This window comes from Haliaeetus leucocephalus, unplaced genomic scaffold (genome assembly GCF_000737465.1).
Source record: "Haliaeetus leucocephalus isolate CR32 unplaced genomic scaffold, Haliaeetus_leucocephalus-4.0 Scaffold158, whole genome shotgun sequence".
NCBI classification, from domain to species: Eukaryota; Metazoa; Chordata; class Aves; order Accipitriformes; family Accipitridae; genus Haliaeetus; species Haliaeetus leucocephalus.
The window spans coordinates 1896671-1920027 of record NW_010972594.1 but is presented as its reverse complement, the minus strand read 5'-3'; the positions used below and the strand labels follow the sequence as shown (position 1 = coordinate 1920027).

Below are 23357 nucleotides of genomic sequence, written 5' to 3'. Positions count from 1 at the left end.
GACTGCTAGTTAACACCCCTCACTCCCGCATGGCTATCCAGTCTCTTTCAGCAGCTGAGGCTTGTGTACAAGCACCCAGTTGCTAGCTGCTGGAGCAATTTGCCTGCTGGAGATCAGAGATATGCTTGCTGACACCCTTTTAGCACAGAAAAAAACCCAAACATTTTATCTTTGCTTGTCAGCCTAACAAAATCCAAATTGGTGATGCTCTGAGTGACCCATCCCAAACAAAAGGATGAATTTACAAATTATCTGATCTTGACATTTTGTAAATATTTGTGCAGATTTTTTAGAAGGGGTATTTTCACATCAGTTACATTGATTTCATGTGGATCTGAGCTTCCTTAGATCTTTCCTCTCACTGCTGGCATCTTTTAGCCAGCCTCTTTTCTTGTGCCTCAGTAGAAACAGTAGATAGTTTCAGGTTTTCTGGTGGTGAAGAAAGGCCTTCCGTGGTAAAACAATGCAGTGTTGCAGTATCTTATTGAACCCGGTAGGCTCAGAAGCTAACACTACAAAAAGATGCCAGCTTCCTCCATTCTTCTAAAATCTTCTTAAAGTGTTACACATCTGCATGGCTACATCATACAAAATTTCTGCTGGAGCAGTTGCTCTAGATGTGGATGCAGACTACAATAACCCAAGTTTCTGCCCCTGGACAGAGGAGGTTTTGTCTGGCTTTTAGTTCAGACCAAAAAGGTGGCTTCCTGAGCAGTTTGGGTCACAACTTGAGCCTTCTCTAAGTCCAGCTTTCTTCAGACTCAACATTAGATGTGTTATCTGATTTGAACATAAAGGATTTACAACTCCATGTTAATCACATGAGCTACAAGCAAGCTGTGTGAGAAGCTCTCTGAAACATTCTGTGCATGTTGTTGAGCTGGTCTCCTTGCTGTAGAAGGTTTTGACCACTGTATATCTACATACAGATCTGTCTCAGTCTGCCTTCGATGCTGTAGGGCTGAGCTTCACTGTTTTAAGATACTTATCTAAGTTGCAGTGTTTGCCATTTGAGTCCATAATCTTGAGTTTTCAGATGCTAATGCTAGGCTAATGTTGCCCTTACAGTTTACACTCAGTTCTCTTAGCTTCCTAGAACTGGATTATTTTCCGAGTACAATAATGGAAATATTTTATAACCATGCCTACATGACATCTTGTTCATGTGTAGTTTGTAAAAAATGAATTTGGCTGTGATTAAATCCAGCGAACACATGAGGTCAGAAAAGCTTGAAAGCATTTCTGGAGCCAGCATGCTTACTGCTGGGCTCTGTTTCTTCAGCAGTAGTTCTCTGTGAGTACAAGCATAAGAAGAAAAGTGAATTCCTTATCATTCAAGGTGAATGTAAGACTATTGTGTCAGTCTTGGTGTGAGTTATCTTTAGAATAGAAATGTGAACTCACTGGTCTTCATGGTGTTTGAAGACTTACGTAATAACCCTGGCTGAAATAAATGAAACATAGAGTTGTAACTCCCTGTTTTTCCTTGCAGTGTTCATGAACTTGATTTTTTTTTATATCATAATTTCTGTGTCAAATGAGCTGTACCAAAACATGGAAGATGAAAGAATTTAATTTCTTCTCAGGAGTAAAATTATTTAGTCGTCAAAGTAGCATTCTGACTAAAGAAGAAAGTTGTATTCTGACAGCTACAGACTGTACACTGTATAAGCAATATGCAACAATTAGTGTGTATGTGCTTTCCCAGAGACTCTTTTTTTCCATATGTGATACAGTGCAATTCAGTAGGAAGAAAGAGTATATTTGTTTTAAACTTTTAGTGAGGTTGCTTCTTCAGAGAGCTTTCTACAGTATTAGGAGCACAGTATAATTTGCAAAACTAGGTGAAAGATGAAATAGGAAAGTTGTCATTATTAGGACCTGTGTTCCTTAGATTAATCAGTGGTATTCTTAGTAATTGTGTGGTAGCCTATTAGTGAATGAAACTAACAATTTTCAAACACATCTTTTCCTGGATACTGTATTTGGGAATTATACCTGCAAGTTTTCCTATTGAATCCTGAAATTACAATGTCACATTTGTGTAGATGGATGCTTTATGCTGTTAGTGACTGATCTCCCGTGTGGAGACTAGTAAGGAGTCATTAATGAACTTGTAATGTGTAGAGTTGTCTTCAAAGAGAGGAGGGGCATGTGACAGTATGTACAAAATACAGAACAGGCATAGAAGGGAGTCAGCCTTTCAAAAGATCTTCTATGAGCCATTTGCTGTATGTAGAACATACAGGGAGGTATCAATACAAAAGACCTGCTTTTAAATATTTCTTGTGATAGGCATGCACTGATACACGTTTACCACCTATTTCCCCCAAAATCCTGTTTGTTCCTTGTGTTATTTTTGTAAAAGTGTATTAAACATAATCTTTGCACAGAAGTGACAACCCTATAACTCTAGATTTCTGGTTTTGGGAGGTTTCCCATGCAAAAGTATCATTAAGAGACCGACCAACCTAATGTTATTTATAGGAATGTAAATTCCTAGCACATTCAAGGCAAAGGAGCCCTGCACCTGTATACAGCTGTTGGGAAAAAAAAAATGCTTTGCTGTCTCCCCTTTTTTTTTAGCAAGATGGTGTTTACTCTGATTAGGTGTATTAAGGTGAAAAGTGTAGTTCTTTGTTTCCAGACAACTGTGTCAGTTTTAAAAGCCTTTTTCTCCCCTACTGTGAAGAAAGGGGCCTGTTTGCCTGTAATGCACTGTAATCCTCCCAGCCTATGTGGTCTTTTTAGTAGTTGTGTCCCATTTCTTGTCTGTAGCTTTGCACCAGTTCAGCCAGCCAGTAATGGATATTTTCATGAGGGTGAAAGGGAACAGGAGGAGTGAAAATGGAAATGACTGACAGTTTTTGTTGCTGTTTGGAAGCATGTCAGGTCTTCTGCATGTCTCCAAATGCCTGCAGAGTTTGTTGGCTCACTGTCGGACTGGGCAATGAATTTATTCTAGGGACTTTCCATGAAACATGCTTAGATGGTCCTGTATCTGCTGGAGTAAGATTATCTGTATGTAACTCCAAACCATCAATTTCCAGTAACATGCTGTTGGATCTCAGGAATCAACACAGAACTTTGGATAGGGAGCTTATGAATACATTGCAGAGGGAGGGAAAGACATCCTCAGTATGTTGCTGATTTTGATCTCCCTAAATACCACAGGGAATTTGAAATTCTTAAGCTTATATGAAAAAGAAATGCAAATTTGAAAGGTAGAATGCAGTGTATGTGCAAACTAAATGTTAACGTATCAATCAGGGAAAGAGGGGGTTATTATGAAAGATGTTCTCTTTTGTAACAGTTGCACACTGAGACTTGAAGATGCATGTTATTCAGTCATAAGGCACACATTTTTTTCTCTACAAAAATAATTATTTGGTATTGCAAATGGAAATAAGCTTGGAAGAAGAATGAAGTTTGAAGGTCACATTTTCTGATGATGTGAAAGAAGTGTAATTAGGAATATATAAGTCAGTATTTAACTCCCTGTGTTCTGCTGAATCTCTGAGCTGAATTACATCCATCTACTGCTGTAAGAATATAAAAAAGTCTTAATTGCTGTCTCTTATGTAAAAAGAGTTAAGGAACAGGTGTGCTTTTAAGTAATGCTGGTCTGTTTTAACACATCTGCTTTTCTTACCATGCTACAATTAATCTTTCTGACCAAGCAGCTTAAACTTGCTGATAAATTCTGCGAGATACAACTTATGACCCTCTTCCCATCTGTAAGTGTCTAAGCGAATGCATAGTTCTCCAAGGTCCAAGGAAATTTAAAGGAAGTCTGAATTGATGTAGCACAGAAACTGATAGGTCCAGTGGGAAATGCAGGCTACTAAGAATCAACTGAGGTCTGTTTAGGAATGCATCTGAATTTGGCCATAAACTGATTAGTTTAATTATCCATATCCTTCATTACATCTGAGATTTTAAGGATATCTAATAGGAATAAATTGGAGAATGGAAAGCAAATGTGAAAATATTCTTCTCTTAAACCTAATTGAGATGTGGCTCAAGATAGTGTTAAAGGCTATATTAAAATATGGACACTGGGATATCTGTTGCTTCAGCTAGTTACTGTCAACAAACTTCACTGAATATACTGTAATTTTTTACATGTGCTCAGTCATAGAACATTATCATTATCAGTAGACATTTAGATATACAAACCAGCCTGCCCCTCCATCTGCTTGCTTCAGAATACTTGGCATTTATTTTGCAACATTGTAAAAGTAGTTACAGCTTTGCAGTTGAGAACTATTACAGCAATATCAATTTTTCATATTCAAGTTAGCTTTAAAACTAGAAGTTTGCCTTTTATTTATAACTCCTAGTGCCTTGCTCTATGCTTATGCATGGGGTGGGGGAGTTAAATGTGTGGAATACAGCTGGGCAATAAATAAGGTTGCAAAACTCTGTCATTAGTAAAAAAGCCTTTTGCAGTAGTACATTAAAATAAGAAGTATCTAGAGCACTGGATTAAAAACCCCAAACCCCGCAAAAAGCAAACCAAAAACAATTCCTTTGATTATAACCAGGAATTTGCCTCTGCTTTCCAAAGTATTTTAAGAAGACATTTTTTTGTGTGGTTTCCACAGAAACATTTTGCAGCAAGAAGGTATTAGTGTTTAAAATAAATTGTTAGCTGAGGCAATGGGAAAATGGAGACTCTATTTACATCTTGTGTAGTTGAATCTTCATCATTTTTTGCTGATGATCATGTTCAGCTAAGAATTTGCCTAATTGTTTTCTGGTGGTTGTAAGCTAAGTGTATATGAAATGATTGTGGCTATTTTGTAAAATTAACCATACATTCAGAATGGCTGTTTTGGATAGGATAGCATATTAATGTTGACTGGAAGCAGGAAGTTTTTATTTTCATTTTCCTTTCCTTTCTCTCCCCCTACCCCCCAAGGAAATTTGTTTTTGAACAGCTGTTTTAGAGACTGCAGAAGCTGTTACATTTTTCAAAATTATACCAGACAATAAATGAGAAGATAGGTAAGGGGAGAAAACAACCCTAATCAGTTAAATTTATTAGAATTTCACAGTTCTCAGGAGGCTGTAAATTGTAAATTGATACAACCCTGGAGTGAGAGAAGAGGTAGAATGAAATCAGATTCCATGTAGATCTATAAAGGCAAAATGGCACTAAAATTTAATTTTAACACTTAAAAATACATTCAGTGGTGATATGGGGCCAAGTATGTTAAACTGTACGTTTCAGAAAACTTATTACCATATTCTTTACGATGGATTCAGAGTGATGTAAAGATTTGTCTTGGGCGACACCTGCAATTCATGCAGACTTTTCCAGTAGTAAATGCAATGCTTTGTCATATTTAACGGGAGTTGAGCACACTGAACTTAACAGCAACTTCATTTAGCTGAAGATGCTGCACATCACCTCTTTAGCTACGCTTATTGAGCATATGACTCGAGTGCTGTCCCTGCCACTCTTCATGGGTACTGAATCAGACAAAAAGCCTGTCTCCAAGTTTTCAAAGCTGCCCAAAGAATGAATGTTTGGTATTTTAGAGATTTCTTTGTCTTCATAAGAATAATATCTTCAGTTATGTTTCTCTGATGCTATGAAGCTGTCACCCTCAAGGCTAAAACTCTTAGAAGTATGAGCTAGGACTTTTACTGCCACAACAACAAAGTTTAGGATGTAATTAGAAAAAGTATTAGAGTGGCTGAGTGTGACAATGGGAATAAATTCAGTTTAGTTTTCTGGTTACTCTGTTTAGTTTTCTTTCACATGAAGATGATAACAGCAAGGAGAAAATGAGATGCCAGAAATGAGGGAAAGAGTAGAGCGAAAGCAAGGAATGGGAGGAGATTTATCAGGAAAGAGGAAAAGAGAATGATATGCTTCATAGAAGGAAGAAAGAAGTTAGACATCCAGCAAGTTACTGTTTTCTTATTTATCTTCTGGGAAAAACATACTAGGTTGGAGACAACATCTGAAAACCTGTATGTGCAAATAAAAGAAGGCAGCTTAGCTGCACTTTTCATAAATAGGCTGAGACTCTATCTGCACACAGTGACATTTAATTAAGTCAGCAAGCTGAAAGTGATTTTTTTTTACCCTATGTTTTAGTTATGGCTAAAAAATTATTGCGGTTTGTAATTTTGTATCCTTATCTGAGCAAAATTCCATAAAGTAGATTAGGAGTTTGCCTACTCTGGAATCTCTGTCAATAGTCTATCTATACAGTAATTTTTAATACTATTTGACTGAGTAATTACAGAACTAGATGGTAAGCTAGTCCTGTGACACATTGTTTTAATTACAGTTGTTTGTGTTCACACAGAATAAAGCAAATAAGTGAATAATTGATAACTCAGCTAAAAATGGGGGGCCATCAGCCTGCTCAGACGTAGCTTTTTCTTTTAGGGACCTAGTTATGATATGATGTTTTTGTGGTCTTTACAGGAACTCCTGATCACATGACAGTGATCATTTGGCACCCTTCTCAAGGGACTCATACTAGTGAGAAATGTAATACTGTAAAAATTACATTTTTAACTGGTGCCACACTTCTGCACATTTTTTTGTCACACTGCTCTCTGCTGAAGTGGTGTAGTAGATGTACCAGGTTTTTACACACAGAAACAATTCTGTGTTAGCAGAGGATTAAGTGCAGATAAATAACATGTTTCATAAAAGGTTGTTACACCCTCTCTCCCATTGACACTCCCACCTGCACACCCAGATCAGAAACACAGCCTGGCACAGCATGCTTTCTTTTAGATCTCTGCAGACATTTGCCTGCCACAATGCAACATAAATTTTGTCTTAGTTATCAGACTGTGATTATTAAATAATAATGGGAAGAGAGATCTCAGCCTGTTCATAAAGAACAGTGATTTTTTTTTTTAGTGTAAAAAGAACCTGAATTAAAAGGACCACACTTTTTTCATTTGCATATCTTATAACTTACAGTAATTAATATAGTTAGAGGAAAATATGAAAGACAAGTGTTTAATTTTCTTTTTGTGTGTGTGTGTGAAAAGTTGATGTTGCTTGCTGATCGGAAGTAGTACTAGAAGATGCCCATCTTGAATGAGACATAATGCTCAGAGAAATGAGATCTGGTGCTTGGAGGTGCTATGCACCCACTGTCGCTCTCTGGAGGCATTGCAAAACTGTCGTATTGAAATCCAGCAGGCTCTTCTGCCAGACACCATGCCAGAGATGATCCTGACTATTCATTGTGACTGATAAACTTTAAGATATATGATATCTTCCTTTTATTCTGAACCTCCTCTTTTCAGTTCACTTCCTTCCATTCGAACACCAAAATCCTTCTGGAATGGCAAATGCCAAACAAACATCCAGGCTGAAATGGTAGATCCATTTGTTATTAGTGTATCTTTCTTTCCTCTACCCCCTTTATTTTCTGAAGAAACCACTTGTTTGCTTTCTCTTTGTTTCTTAGCTGTTAGAAAGCCTTTAAAAATGCTTTTACTTCCTTGACATGGCATTATGCTCTTTGGAGGGAGGATCAGCTGGAGTCATGGCAAAGAGAGCTGCTGTCCTGGAAGTTTTATTTTGTATTCACCATATGATTCCCAGAATTGCATTGTTCCTTCCCAGAGGGGGAAGATTGGTCTCTCATGCAAATCACTGGTCCTTTTCTAGGCTTTTGTAGCCTTCGTGAAATTGTTGGAAAGGATCCTTCTTTCTGCAGAGCGGGGAGGAGGAATTGCACCAGACAGGCTGGCCCCAGTCATTTTATCCCTTTCCTGTGTCTTACAACTCCTTTTGACGAGCAGGCACCAGGCAGTACCTATCCTGAGTTCCCAGGGCTTCTGCTGCTCTTGTGCAGCTGGTGCGCCAAATTCAGCAGCATTATCTGACTTAAATCGAGACTTGCATTGGTATGAGAGTACACAGAATCTGGCCCACAGCCTTGTCTGTATGCAAAAGTATCCCTGCTCATTTAAGCGGAATTGATAAATAAGTGTTTTTCTACTAACTTAAGTGGTACATGAAGTTAGTACCAGTTAAACAAAATTATCATGTGTACATTATTTCAGCTGATAGTATTTTGTGAGTAGAGGTGTCCACAGATTCAGTTTTCACAGAGCCTTGTTAGTGCTTATGGAAGTGCAGCTGTTATCCTCAGGAATACCTCCAAGCCTTGGAAAGTCTAGCAACAACACAGAGAATGTGCAGTAATAGTTAGGAATTTATTTTAAAAGTAGTAAAGTGACAAAGCGAAGTGGAAGGAATAAGACTAGAAATCGTCTGGACAGATCTGCACTGTGATTGAAAGTAGCAGGCGTTAAAGTACCTGTTTCATGCAAGCGAATTAGGCAGGACAGAAATTTTAATTTAACCCTCATCTCTACAGACATCAGCACATACAAGCAGAGAATTATTACCACCATCTGTTTTATCCACAGTAGTTTCCATCAGTTGTGTTACTTTGCTTTTTTAGTGTTTAAGCACTGCTTTGAAGCTGTTGTGTTAATTTTTAACTTGGGCTGAATCTGTGCATAGATGCTTATAGCGGTGTCAGCATGCTAAGATCATAGCTGTTAGTTTAATGAATGGAAGTATTAGCTCTGTGCTGATGCCGTACATTAATAGCTGTGCAAGTTCAATCAAATACAGTACTGACTTTGTCATTGTGTAATGGTATTTACCAGATCTTAGATGGACTGCTGAGAAAGATGAATGTAATCTTTCATTTTTGTCTGACTTAAAAATAAGGTAACAAAATCATTTTCATAGAATATTTTATTATTATTCTTTGCAGCAGGAGAATAAATGTGCCTGTGGACTTATGTATGTATGAGGGACATTGTAGTGAATGGAGGGAAAACTAACTGTTGCAACTGTTATCTTTCATGTAGCTTAATCTCATATACTGAATTAGTGGAATTAATACCAAAAAGAAAAGAAAAAAAAGTATGCTTATTCCTTCCTTTTTTTCCCCTTTTTCCTTCACAGAACCTCAAGAAAGTGTTTGTAGAATTTAGTCATCAGGAGCTGTTTGAGTTCTATAACAAGGTCTGTAGATTTTACAATACTATAGCTTCTTTGTAAACACCTTATGCTGCTCAGCAGGAAGTGTTGCCTATATGAATTAAATCTAATGAAACTGGAACGAAAATGGATCCAACTTTAATTAAGGCTGTTGGATTTGTTTGATCACATAAAGCATTTTCAAGAAGAGTCTTTGCATTCAGATTTGGCATAGACAGGGCTTGGGTCATTGTAAGCATACCTGGCAGTTAGATCGAGAGCAGTAGCTGATGATTAACAATGAGGAGCTCTCTGGAAAGAGCATCTTTGTGTTACGTCTTCAGTTGAAATGCCAGGCTCGTAATCCAGTCAAAATGAACTCTATTATTTTTTTTTTCTTGTTATTATGCATTGGAAATTCACAGAAAAACATCTGTGCATGTAAAAAGGCAGTATTTAGACAACTGTTTCTTTAAAATTTGAATATTTAGACTGCAGCAATGAATTCTAATAGCTTCATGTAAAAACAAATATTCATGAGTACAGGTTTTTTTTATTGCTATGTGAATAGATTTAGTATGCATAGTTGAAGATATTGGAATGTGTTTTTTTTCTGTTTGCATGTTTCTAAACAACATTTTATATGAGTGGAGTTTTTTCTCTCTTTTTTGTTCCTTTAAATAGCTGGAAACTATACAAGCACAGCTGGATTCCCTTATGTGATGTTTTTGAAGACTTATTTCTCCATCACACTCCTGCCACCTCATTATTTTGAATTGAAGATAGTTTGCCAAGCTGTGTTTGCTGAAGGATTCAGTGGGTTGCTTCCTGTAAAATTATATGGCTTATCTCCTTTTTAGACCAGTAACATTAGCCAAGAGCCTTTTGTTAAGAGTCTGAAGATTTTAATGGACTTTCTCTTGTTTTCTGAGCAATTGTGAAGAATAATTTTACTTGCAGAAAGAAAAAAGAATGCTACCATGCTTCAGAATTTTAATTTTTTTTTTTTGTCCTGTTATGTGTGTTAGTTGATTCTGGTAGAAATTTGCATACTAGTGAGGGACCAGGAATCAAGTCTATTTCTTAGACATAAAAGGAATATAAAAGTAGTAAAAAAAATACATTGCTAATAAAATCTCTATCATTTAGAATTGTTATTCATATGATTGATAATGCTTATTTCAAATTTGTCAAAATAAATTCACAATTTAAAAATGAATTGGTTTAGTTTGGGCTATTTTAACTTCATTTCATTATCTTTGTTCTTTTTTTATTTTGGTTTTTTTTTTCTTCTAAATAATCAACAATGTCACTGATTTCAGTGTTTACTTTTGGCACAGAGAATAGATACGGCTGCTTGGCACTGCATGCATACCAATGAATCTAAGTAGTATGGTGTATAACTGGGGGAAGAAGTCTCAGAGTATGTAACAAAGAACACTGAAATAGTCTGACGATCAGATTTCTGAAAGCTATTTGTTGATCCTACCACCATTTTTACATCAAACAGGAAGAAATAAAGTACAGTGACTTAAAGGCCAAGTTACTCGTATTTTCACATGTTAATTCCAGATGAATGGGGATTCATGAGCAGTATGAGGAGATACTCATCTTAGTTCTTGTTTGTTGCTGTTCATTGACAGGCAACTTCATTGCAGCACCTTGATAATAGGCACAATATACAACTCTCTACTCCAGGCTAATAGAAAGTGAGAGGAAATAAAGAACTTTGGCATTAGCTTGTCTTTCTTCCTCCTTAAGGGATTCCCTGAACAAGGCTTTTTCTTCCAGATGCCTAAACCAGGGTTGGTTAATACCCAACCAGCCTGTTTTCTTTTGAGGTTTGTTTGCTCATGACAGTAGATGTAAGTATAGCCAAAAGTTATGTTTTGAATAGCTAGTGTTTAGGTCCTCTTGTGCCAGATTTCTTGCTTTGTTGCTTTTGGAGGGTTGTTTGGGGCTTTTTGTGTTGCTTTATTACGGATTGTGCTGTACTGAAGGTGTTTGCACCAGTTGTCTAAGCTGTGAGATAATAGATTTAGAAGATAAAGTCGTTAACAGCCTACGTGTGAGTAAAGGGCACTGAAGAGAAAAAAAACACATTTATCATAGTTCTTAACTGAAATGCCAGACAATACTGTACCACTCTGGTAAGGTAACTCTATTACCCTGTTGGAAAGAAGAAATGAGTCACTGTTGCAGGGCAGAATCTTACCCTCTACACCTTGTGAGGCTTGCTGCCAAAATCAAGCCTTGTCTCAAACCAGTGGCAAACATGCCTTATCTTCTGGGAATGTAATACTCCCACCCACAGACATCACATGCTTAGTCTGTCTATTCAGCAACAGCTCGACGGCTCACTCATCTCAGTCTGCATAGGTTGGTGTGTGTCTGCAGGTGACCACATACCCACCATTCCCTCTGCCTGCCAGCATTAGCAGTGCTTTGTAGTTAGCCCAGCTAGGAAAATCCCCTTCTTCTTGACAGTTAGGTCGTGGCTTCTCCACTGGTCCTGTGGGACAGTATGTTGTGTGCTAGGACACTGCTTTTCAGTGTTTTCCCTGTGTTTCCAGAGCTTAAGTTCTGGAAGTCAGATCTGAAGCAAATTGAAGACTCTCCTGTATGGATGCAGGACATACTAAGGCAGTTGTCCAAATGTGAGAGAGGGGTTAAGTTATCTTTGTGAATGTAGGCGGTGGTGGATGAATCCTGGAGGAGGGGGTGAAGGCAGGACTAGTTTGGAGTGCAAGAAGCGTTGGACAAATTAGCAGGCACATCTGAAGAAAAAGAAGTCAAAGACAGAGTAGGAAGTAACTGGGTGGGGGAAAAAGGAAGGAGACAACAGAGTAATGGATACTCCCAAAGGTGGAATTTGGGAGTTGGAAAACTATAAGGAAGAGACGAGGAACACTGGAAAAGATGGCAAAAGTATATATACAAAGAAAATGTTAGGCAAAGGGGGAGAAAAACCTTATATACTACGGGAATGGGAAGAAAATTGGGGAAACAAACCAGAGTTAACTATGAAAACTATGGCCAGTTGTGTAACTGTATCTAGTATTTTGAACTAGCCCATAAGTGTCAGCGTTGGTGCAAATTTGGCCAAAATCAAAGAAAAGTTTGCGATAACAAAAAAGAGCATTTTAAATCTAGCTTTAATAGGAAATATTTTAAAAGTGATAAAATAATCTTAAAAGGAAAGCCAGAAGAAACTAAGCCTAAGATTGCAAGGATTCTGTAAAATTTATTTAGTGATTGTCCTTGTTTGCAGGTGGATGAAGAGATTTATGATTTCTTCAGCAGTGGCTGCCTTTTCTTTTTTGCTAAATGTACCAAATGTCTTACTGTCAGAAGCCATAATAAAAGCCATAGTATACCTCACGGTAGGAAGTACAGTTGTTATCTTTTGTCAAGGAACGCTCAGAAATAAACAGTTTAGAAATACTTTTCTGTGTGTAATGGGAAGCTTTGGGGTTGAACATTATTAGGTAGCAATGGCATAACCAGTACCATCTTAGGGAAGAACATTGTCACTTATTTAAGTGCTCCTGAATAAGGAGAGAAAATTGACCATGCAAAAGCAGAACTATTTAGGAGGGTTTTGTTAGGTCTTTCAGAAAAGAAGGCTTTTATTCTGGTTGCTGCTTCCCTGGGCCTGAGTGGACCTGGAGAGGGGAAGATTAGTCTGACCCTGAGAGCAGCTTCCCCTGCTTAATTTGGATAAAGTCCTGGTGTCCCAGCAGTGTCAGGGAACGAGAGAAAAAGAAGCACCAGCACAGACTGGGGGATGCCTGGAGAGAATGGGAGATCTGCCTGCAGCAGGGACTAGAACCCATGCCATGCCTCAGAGACAGTGAAAGAAAAACACTACTGGGAGGAAGAAGGCAGGTAGCTACTTCAGAACTGAATGCACCAGGTTGGGGTGGAAGCATAGGCAGGGGTGTGCATGCCAAAGGTCTTCAAGCTTTTGTTTTGCATTCTGGTAAAACATAGTTTTGAAGAGTGAGTCTTGTGGGTATTTTGGAGTTTTTACTGCAGGAAAGGAAAGGGATACGTCCCAGGCTCTTTTCAGTTCAGAGTCCTAGCAAACCATTGGTCTGTAATGTCCCTTGGGCATGATCCAGAACTGAAATTACCAAGGCTTCTGATAATGTTGAAGGAAAATATTTGCAGAGATTTACTGACCTCTAAAACTGGAATTTCAATGAGTAAGAATTAGTAAATCTACTTTCAGATCTTTCAGTGCATTTTAAAAACATTTGATTCATCTTTTATCAGACATTAAAGGTAGTATTTTCCATGACTGTACTTCTCTCAAAGCTGTAATATCAAAATCTGCCTCAAATGGACTATTAGCAAAAGAAGGAGATCTTTCGGTTTGGGTGTAAACAAGCATCAATATTGTTTTGATGTGAAGACTTGGAATTCTGGGCATAAAATGAAAACCAGTGTGAGAACTACCTCAAAAATATCAATTTACTGGTAAACAGCAACCACTCATACATCACTTAGCAACACTAATAGCACATTAGTGCTTGTTAAGTACAAATGCATTAGATTATCTTTGCCCAGTTCAGCCTTAGGCATATACTTCTTGTTTCTCAACAAAATATGAAATGTGTGTAAGTTTCTGCTTTCTGTTTTTGTTAAAATACGTAGCTAGATAGACAAATACAACTTTACTATCTCAAATTTTGACTAATTGCCAAACTTGCTTTGGCTCTCCAGAGGAGGCTTTCAAATTCCCCTTTAATTCCTGGATTTATTGCCACATCAATTTTGAGTTACGACTTGCAGCTTCATTTCCTACAGTCTGATTTTAAAGACTCTGAAGTCTTGTTCTTTCAAAGCATAAAGAATTTACTGAAATGCTAAGTCTTACATTGGTTAAAGGAAGAAAAGTGTTTATTGTGATAAAATGGTATAAGCTCCCCTTCACACTTGTTCCATCTCATGTTCTCTGATTTCCAACATCAGTAATATTTCATTGTTTGGCTGTATTGGCATATCATATCTTCAAAGATTATGAATTCACTCACATTATGGTAAAGAAATGGCAGCTCAATAATGCCTATTGCCCAGTGAATAAGTATCATATCATTTTGTGAGCATTGTATAGCTTATTTGACTAATGAAAATGAACAACATTTGGAGCCAGTGTGAGAAAGTTCCTTTTCTATGGAGCAGCCAAACAGGCCTTCTGAATAACAGTGATTTCATATAGGTGGATGAACTACGCTGCTACTGTCTGATACACTCTTCATGGTGTCTCATAAACTAGTAAGATGCTTTTATCTGCAACTCTTGCATAAAGTGATTTCTAATTTCCATAGTAATGAATCAATTTTATTGGATTTTCCCTTGGCCTTTGTAATCATGTTGATCAGACCCAATTACATGCTGTAGTTTTAACTGAAATAAAGTGTTTAGATGATCCCTTCATTCCTTCTTGAGTTTTTCAAGAGATAGGGGAAAATATTGGTCTGTTACAAATCAGATGCTGTCCAGCTGTGTTGAGCTATGTATCCAGGAAGCACTTGTCCCTCTCACTGACAAGATCAGTTCCTTCTCTACTGAGGCCAAAGTATCTTCCATGGTTTTCCAAGCTTTCCTCTATTTACTGAAATCATAGAAAGGCAATGTGGAGCTCTACACATGTTGGAAATATAACTGTCTTGACCGGCTATTCAAATAAGATGACCACTTTGTTAGAGCAAATTCTTCTTCCAGTGGGACACTTTTAATTTCTTGTCATCAATGTTACCTTAACTGTCCCTTTATGGTAATATACAGCATACATTCAATGGATGAATATAGTATCTGTCTCTGAGATGGCTGTAGAGTACTTTTCTGTAGAGTATGTTATAGGATTGGACATGCTGGAGCATCAGATTGTGGTTTTTTGAATTCACTCTCTGGTCATTCAGGACAACTGAAGGGAGGAGAAGCAGGACCCCCTGGTCAGTGCTAACGAGATTCCTTGCATCTGCACTGTGTGGGAAGGTTCATCCCACGAGGGTTAATATGAAGGGCTCTGCGTACAGGTGAGCTGACTTTGTTTCTTCTCATTCCAATCCATAGGTTCAATAGTAGGACGACTTAACTAAATTGCATTTCATGGGCAGCATGAGAATACTGTGCTTTTTCCATCACCCACTTGTTTGTTTTTCTGCCTCCAAGTGTTAAGAAATGCAGCTTTGTTTAAAAAAAAAAAAGGCAAAAGCAATTTGATTTAAGAAATTATGCAATTAATGTATACAGTAAGCATTTTAAAGAAGGTTTGCTTTCTTGGGTTTTTTTCTACTTTTGAAGTGTTTGCCATAGCCAATATCCTTGTAGGCAGCTGAGAATGATTCTGAGCAAAGCCCAGGGGAGTGAGGAAAGGACCATGTTTCCTGTTCCACCCACTGCTCCCTGTTGAGCATTGGGGTACAGCTTAGGCTATAAGCCTTGGTTTGCATCTCAGACTGCCAGTTAGGTGAGCTCTTTGTCTTTCCTGGACAACAGTGAGTCAGGAAAAGATCAGAGAAGCTGACTGCATTGGGCAAAACAAAGCCCATACTGAATGTTGCTAGCTTAGCTCTTCAATCTGGAAGGTGTGAGAATATTTTCTTGATGACAAGCAGCACTTTTGCCCAGATCTCCTCCATGTGAAAAATGAGGTCAGAGGAGTAGCGCTTTGCATCCCAGATGAATCCCTGATGTCTCAGTCAGGAGCTATGCCTTGTGATGGTGGGTCTCTGCCATCTTTTCTAATTCCTAACACATTCCTGCCACTTCCAGCTCATACACAGCCTGGAGATAGGCACCACAGACCTCGAGAACAAAAAAGGACCTTTCTCCTCCCCTGCTTCATTTCTGCTCCCAAGGGGACCTGCTATCTCAGGCCAGCATTCACCACATGTCCAGGTAGGGTAAAGCTTTCATGGAAGTTGTCCTAGCACCCCAAGTTTGAAACTCACTTTGAGAGAGGGCCAGAAAAGGTCTGCGTGGGAAGGGAGGTAAAACAAGACCACCAGTCTTTCAGGACAGGGGAATTATTTACCATTTGGCCATTTCTGGAGCAAACTTTCAGTCCAACCTGTGAGTGATCCAGTTTCTCTTTTGCAGTCAAACTCCTTACATGAATAAAATCATCCCTGTTTCTCCCCATCATCCTTATGGATTGCAGCAAGCTAAGTCATCCTCAGAATCTGATTTAGAGCAACAGAAGTGAAGTACATCAGATAAATGTAGAAAAAAGAAGCCCATAAACATGAGCTAATCCCTTCAGAGCTGTGTTCACTCACTGTCTTTCACAGGATGAATGGCAGTGTAGTCATATGTTTGAATTACGGCGTAACTGTGGTGATACTGCTCAATTTAGGGTTAAACACAATGCACTGTCTTTTAAAGAGGACCACTACTCAACGCCTTCACTATGCAGGCCTCATTAGTTTGTGTAAACCATGCAGGCTTTGCTAAGGCTAAGCCCTTGAAAGGGGAGCTAAAGACTGGTAAAAGGGAACATCCTGCCCCAGAAGGCACCGAAGGCCGGATGATTGCCAAAGAACATGAACTAGGAGAAAAGTAAAGGCATCAGGGGTAGATCGTGACCACCGACTCAATTCAAGACCTTACCACCACCATCCCCACCTTGAGCATGCGCTGCAGGATAAAAGAACACTGTACCTTTAATTCGAAGCGGGGAAAACCTTAGCCCGGTAGAAATGGTAGCAGATAAGCCACTGCCAATAATGATTTTGGGGAAGGACTTTGGAAACTAAGTGGGTGAATCTAAAACTGTATAAATTGCTTGCTTGTTTACCTGCAGGGTGTGCTAGCTTTGTGGAATTGCCACTTTGTGCCCATCTTTGCGCAAATATGAAATAAATAATGTCTGTCCTGAGTATGTGATTATTGGCTCATTGCACACCGGGGGACAAATCCACTTTTTGGGCAACAGGTTTTGGCACCCCAGATGGGACAGCTGTGAAACCTTGCCCGGATCAAGTTGCTGGCTACCAATGGGGAGAAGCTGCTCTTCAGACTCCAGTGCGCACCGACTTTTTGTTTTGGGGACTCCGCGAGTACTCTCCCCTTCCAGAGCGGGTAAGCGACACAAAGGTGTAACACGCATATTAGAGACTTTGCAAGGGGGGTACTACTGTATATGATAAAGGTATATAGAGGTATTTTATAAAATTCATACATGCTTGACAGTGATGACTGGAGTGCATGAAAGTGTGGATAAGAACGTTCTTTTGGGGTGACAGTACGGGAGCAGGACAAGGGGCAGGACAGTCTGCAGAGCCTCCCCTTTGCTCTCCATTAGGATGCATCCTAAAACATTGGAACAAGTTTGGTGGGGATCCCCTAACAAGGAAGAAATTAAAAGAGTACTGTACTCAATGGTGGCCGGTGTATAAATTGGGTGATGAAGAAAGATGGCCAGAAATGGGAACTTTGAATTATAATACTATTTTATAGCTAATGTTGTTTTGTAGAAGGCAAGAGAAGTGGTATGAAATCCCATATATGGATATGTTCTTTGCTTTAAGGAACGATTATGAAACAAGAAAGAAATGCAAATTGTCAGTATCTGATTCAAACGTGTTAATGAATGACAATATCTCAATTGATTGAGATTGCTTATAAGGTATATAATAACGAAAAGAGTTGGAAAAAATGAGAAGCAAAAGGAGAAACTAAAAGGTCAGGAGCAAAAGGCTGCTATTTTAGCAGCAGCATTCACTCAAGTGCAAACATCCTCCAGGGTGAGGGGTTTCCCTGGAGGACGGGAATGTGGAAGAGAATGGGGAGAAGGTGGAAGCATTGAGAATAGAACCCCTTTGGGGTTCAACCAATGGGCCATTTGTAAAGAAAGGGGACATTGGAAAAATGAATGTAAGAAAAGACTGACTTGGTTTCCCCCTTCTGCCCCTGTCCCTGAGGCTGATTTACTAATGATCAGTAGAGAGAGTTCTGATTGATGGAGACTGGGAGCTGAGGATTTTAATTCCCCAGCCGAGCCCCTGGTTTCAGTCAAGCTGGGGAATGGAATTGTTAAATTTTTGGTAGATACAGGGGCAACTTATTCTGTGTTAAATAGCTGTAAGGGACCTATGTGTAAGTTCTCTGTGTTGGTGTTCGGTGCCAGTGGAAAGTGAGAGGTTAGGCCCTTTCTCCAACCTATGATGTGTGAAATTGGAAATAAAACATTGATGCATGAATTTTTGTATATGCCAGAGTGTCCATTACCTCTAATGGAACGGGACTTACTAAATAAATTGGGAGCACAGGTAACTCTTGAAAAAAACAAAATTCAAGTGCATATTCCTCAGAGTAATGCCTGGGGAGCGCAAGTTTATATGTTACAAGAATCAACTGGAATCAAGGACATAAAGAATGAACAAGTTGAAATCCCCTCTGAAATTATGAATGTGGTGATCCCCTTTCTGTGGGCAACAGAGAGGCCTGGAAGACCTAAATCAGCCTAACCAGTGAAAGTAGAATTAAAACAGTGAGCGAGCTGATAAGATGTAAACAGTGTCCCAGGAAATTAGAAGCTTGCATAGGACTGACCTATTATAAATAACTTTTTGAGGCATGGACTGCTACAAGACTACCTATTAAAAAGCTGTACTCTCAGGAATATCATCTAGTACAACATCTAAGTGCTATTAATCAGATAGTGACTGATGTCCGTCCAGTGGTACCAAACCCGTACACTCTGCTGAATGCGATAGCTGATTCTAATGTTTATTTTACAGTTCTGGACCTAAAAGATGCCTTTTTCTTTATTCCTCTGGAAGATCAGAGTCAAAAACTGTTTGCCTTTGAGTGGGAGCGTCCTACAATGGGATGCAAGATGGAGCTATGTTAGACAGTACTTCTCCAGGGATTTAAGAATAGCCCCACCATCTTTGCTAATGTACTGGTGAAGGAACTGGAGCAATGGCAAGGTAAGAACTCGTTAATTACCTTGCTAAAATATGTGGGTGATATCCTGTTGGGAGCAAATACCGTTGAGGAGTATAAAGACGCAACTATTAGTTTTTTGAACTTTTTAGGGCTGGCTGGATATCAAGTGTCTCAGAAAAAGTTGCAGATTGCACAGAAAAATGTGACCTATTTTGGTTTTGAAATTTCTCAACAAGAAAGAAAATTGGAGATTGAGAGAGGGAAGCAGTTTGTCAGATTGCCCCACCCAAATCAAAAACAGAGTTAAGAGGATTTCTTGGAATGGCTGGGTGATGTTGCCTTTGGATATCTAACTTTGGATTGATGGCTAAACCTTTGTATGAGGCTTTTAAGGGACAAGGAGAAGTGTTGGAATGGACTCCAGAATGTCAAAAAGGGGTTGACGATATAAAAGTTGCTCTTATGAGGGCCCCTGCATTAGGCATCCCCAATTTGACAAAGTCTTTCGAACTTTATGTGCATGAACAAGGACATCGAGTGATGGGAGTGCTTGTGCAAGCTTTAGGGGACTGGAAAAGACTGGTAGCTTACTTTTCGAAACAACTGGATAAAGTAAGCTCTGGATGGCTGGGATGCTTGAGAGCAGTAGCCACAGCAGTGATGTTAATACAGGAGGCACAAAAGTTAACAATGGGGCAGAGAATCACTGTTTATGTGCCACATGCAGTTATAGCTGTTTTGGAGCAAAAAGGACATCATTGGCTGTCTCCAAGCAGGATGGTACAGTATCAAGCAATATTGCTTGAACAAGAGGAAGTGGTAATGAAAATATCTAATACTTTAAATCCAATGTCATTTTTGCCCTCTTGAGAAGAAGGATTAGCACATGATTGTTTACAGACCGTTGAGCAAGTATATTCTAGTCATCCAGATTTAAAGGACTCCCCTTTACAACATCCTGATTGGGAGCTATTCACTGATGGAAGTAGCTTTGTAAATAAAGGGGAACGGAAGGCCGGGTATGCTCTTGTGACTTTGGAGAAGGAAATAGAAGGGGAACCATTGCCTGTAAATATACCTGCCCAGAAAGCTGAACTGATTGCTTTAACTCAAGCTTTGGAATTATCAGAAGGAAAATGAGTTAATGTGTATACTGATTCAAAATACCCCTTTGGTGTGATACATGCTCATGTTACGATTTGGAAAGAAAGAGGATTGTTATTCTCACAAAGAAATCCCGTAAAATATGGCAAAGAAATTATGGAACTGCTTGACACAGTTAACAAGCTTAAAGAAATAGCAGTTATACATTGCAAAGCCCATCAATCTGGATGTACTGATGTGATTAAAGGAAATGAAAAGGCCGATGAGGCTACAAAGAGGGCAGCTTTATCGATAAATGTGGCAGCATTAATCCCAGAAAGAGTTGTGAAAATTGAAGTACCTGTATACATCGAAAAGGAAAATAGACTTGCAGAATTACTCAAATGTAAGAAGACTCTGGAAGGATGGTGGGTAACCTTGACAACTCAGTGTATAGTAACTTTGCCTATAATGAAGGAGCTAATGGAAAGAACGCATAAAAGTACACACATGGGAGTTGAAGCTTTGCTTGAGGCAACCAGATGATATGCTATGGGAATTAATATGTTGTTAATAGCTAAAAGGATTATACAGAAATGTGACGTTTGTTTAAAGAATAATCCTAAAATTCAGAAAAGGCCCCCCCTAGGAGAGGTAAGAAAAGGTTCTACACCTGGAGATTACTGGCAAATCGATTTTTCTGAGCTACCTAGTTGCAAGGGATATAAATATATACTGGTGATTGCGGATACTTTTTCAGGATGGCCTGAAACTTTCCTGTATTGCATCAAAAGGGCAAGAGAAGTAGTAGAGGTTTTATTGAAAGAAATCATTCTGAGATTCGGTGTACCAGAGGGATTCTCCTCAGATCGAGGACTGCACTTTGTAGCAGAAATAGTCCAAGGGGTATCCAAATTTTTACAAAGCAAATGGGACTTGCGTATGCCATGGAGGCCGCAATCAAGTGGGAAGGTAGAAAGGATGAATCAAACAATGAGGAGACAAATTAGTAAATTGTGTCAGGAAACACACATAAAATGGCTTGAAGTTTTACTATTAGCATTATTAAGAATTAGAGTTACTACAAGGGTCAGAGAAGGGGTTAGCCCTTTTGAGATCTTGTATGGAAAACCTTGTATAACAAATTTCACTGGAAAAGGCAATCAAATGTGCCTAAAAGGTGACCAGATACTTAGTGGTTACCTCTTGTCCTTGGCAAGAGTTCTTTCTTCCCTCCACAGGTATATCCAAATAAGAACCCCATAACTTTGGATTTGCCTGTGCATTCATTTAAACCAGGAGATGAAATATATGTGCAAACTTGGAAAGAAGAGGCACTAGCAGAAAAATGGAAAGGACCTTATTTGGTATTGCTGACAACTAATACCACTGTGAAGCTGCAGGGAATTGACTCATGGATTCACTATACCTGAATGGAAGCAGCACCTCCTAAAATGTGGAAAGTTGAGAAAACTGGACCTTTGAAGCTGAAAATACACAGAGATACATGAACTGTACTTGGATTAATATAAAGTCCATCCTGCATTTAGAGTGTATACAAGGGGAAGTGTTTTTCTACTGTCTTACAGGAATTATTTTAATATTATTTTTGTTGTGTTTGTACAAGTTTACTACCTTTTTACAACCTAGTAATGAGAAGAATGTTGTGGTTAGTTCTTCTCACTTGCATGAATCACGTGAGTCAAGGGAACCAGGAGGGAAATGATGGTCTGTGGGGAAACAACCTCCATTTGGAATAATTGTGGAAACAAACCCAGATATTACATGAAGCCCAAAAGGATGGCACTTCCACTGGAGTGAAAGAAATATTTAGATGGTTAACTTCCTGGTTCCCTGAGTTAAGAGTATGGGTTAAGAAACTGGTAACAATCTTAACAGTTGTAGTAATGGTATTTGTCTTTATCTATGTAATCATATGATGCACTTTTAAATACAGTTCTAAATTGCTACATTTAGAATGAGACTTATATGAAGAAGATTCATATGAGTCTCCGAGGGGGGAAGTGTAGTCATATGTTTGAATTACGGCGTAACTGTGGTGATACTGCTCAATTTAGGGTTAAACACGATGCACTGTCTTTTAAAGAGGACCACTACTCAACGCCTTCACTATGCAGGCCTCATTAGTTTGTGTAAACCATGCAGGCTTTGCTAAGGCTAAGCCCTTGAAAGGGGAGCTAAAGACTGGTAAAAGGGAACATCCTGCCCCAGAAGGCACCGAAGGCCGGATGATTGCCAAAGAACATGAACTAGGAGAAAAGTAAAGGCATCAGGGGTAGATCGTGACCACCGACTCAATTCAAGACCTTACCACCACCATCCCCACCTTGAGCATGCGCTGCAGGATAAAAGAACACTGTACCTTTAATTCGAAGCGGGGAAAACCTTAGCCCGGTAGAAATGGTAGCAGATAAGCCACTGCCAATAATGATTTTGGGGAAGGACTTTGGAAACTAAGTGGGTGAATCTAAAACTGTATAAATTGCTTGCTTGTTTACCTGCAGGGTGTGCTAGCTTTGTGGAACTACCACCTTGTGCCCATCTTTGTGCAAATATGAAATAAATAATGTCTGTCCTGAGTATGTGATTATTGGCTCACTGCACACCGGGGGACGAATCTGGTTTTCGGGCAACAGCAGTGATCCCAGTTTCTTAGGAAATCTGATACTAAAACATAATCTTAAAAAAAAAAAAAAGAAGTTATAAGGAGCCAAAAAGAAAAAAATAAGCAGAGCAGAGCCTCCTTTAAGCAAGAAAGCACAGTATATCACTGATGACACTTGCAGTGAGACGGAGTTTTCTCAGTTCTTATTTGGGCAACACAGGCTGTGTGCACTCCTCATTGCAACACCCAGTGAGTGACTTGGAGTCCTTTTAAGGTCCTTCTACAACTGAACTACAGCTTCCCGTACCCTGTCAGATGTCACCCCTGCATCTGCCCATCAGAAGTCTGTTTGGTAGCCTACTGTTTGATTCCTCTGTGTCTCTAGTCAGTAGAAGGAGTGCTCTGAAGCCCTTCTATGTCAGGACAGAGGATACAAGGCCCTGAATGACCTCATGCACAGCTGGGCAGTGCTGCTCTTACCTGCCTCCGCAAACAGCACCCAACTGGCAAGGCAAAGCACCTTGGGCAATTTTAATGTCTTTCTGGCTGAACAGGCTATGATTGTCAGGGTTGACAAACCAAGTTTTGGACTGGTGAATGTCTCTTTCTCAGCACTGAAGTCAGTAAGTTTTTGAGATCAGTCTCCTCTCTGGGAACAGAGGGGTTTTAAATGAATATTTAGTCGAAATGGACCATATGAAAGAGAAGCCAAAGGTGGAGCTTACTCTGGTGCCTGGAGCAAAGTTCATGGTTTAA

General features: G+C 39.1%; 1 protein-coding gene across 1 annotated transcript in view; it reads left to right on the top strand.

Moving 5' to 3' along the window:
• Positions 1-9712, top strand: part of COMMD10 (COMM domain containing 10) — a 114464-nt gene extending 104752 nt beyond the window's left edge. The window contains exons 7-8 of the mRNA XM_010562359.1: positions 8975-9034; positions 9674-9712. Of these exons, the coding sequence (XP_010560661.1) occupies positions 8975-9034; positions 9674-9712 (99 nt within the window). The remainder of the gene's footprint in view (positions 1-8974; positions 9035-9673) is intronic.
• The last annotated feature ends 13645 nt before the right edge of the window (positions 9713-23357 follow it).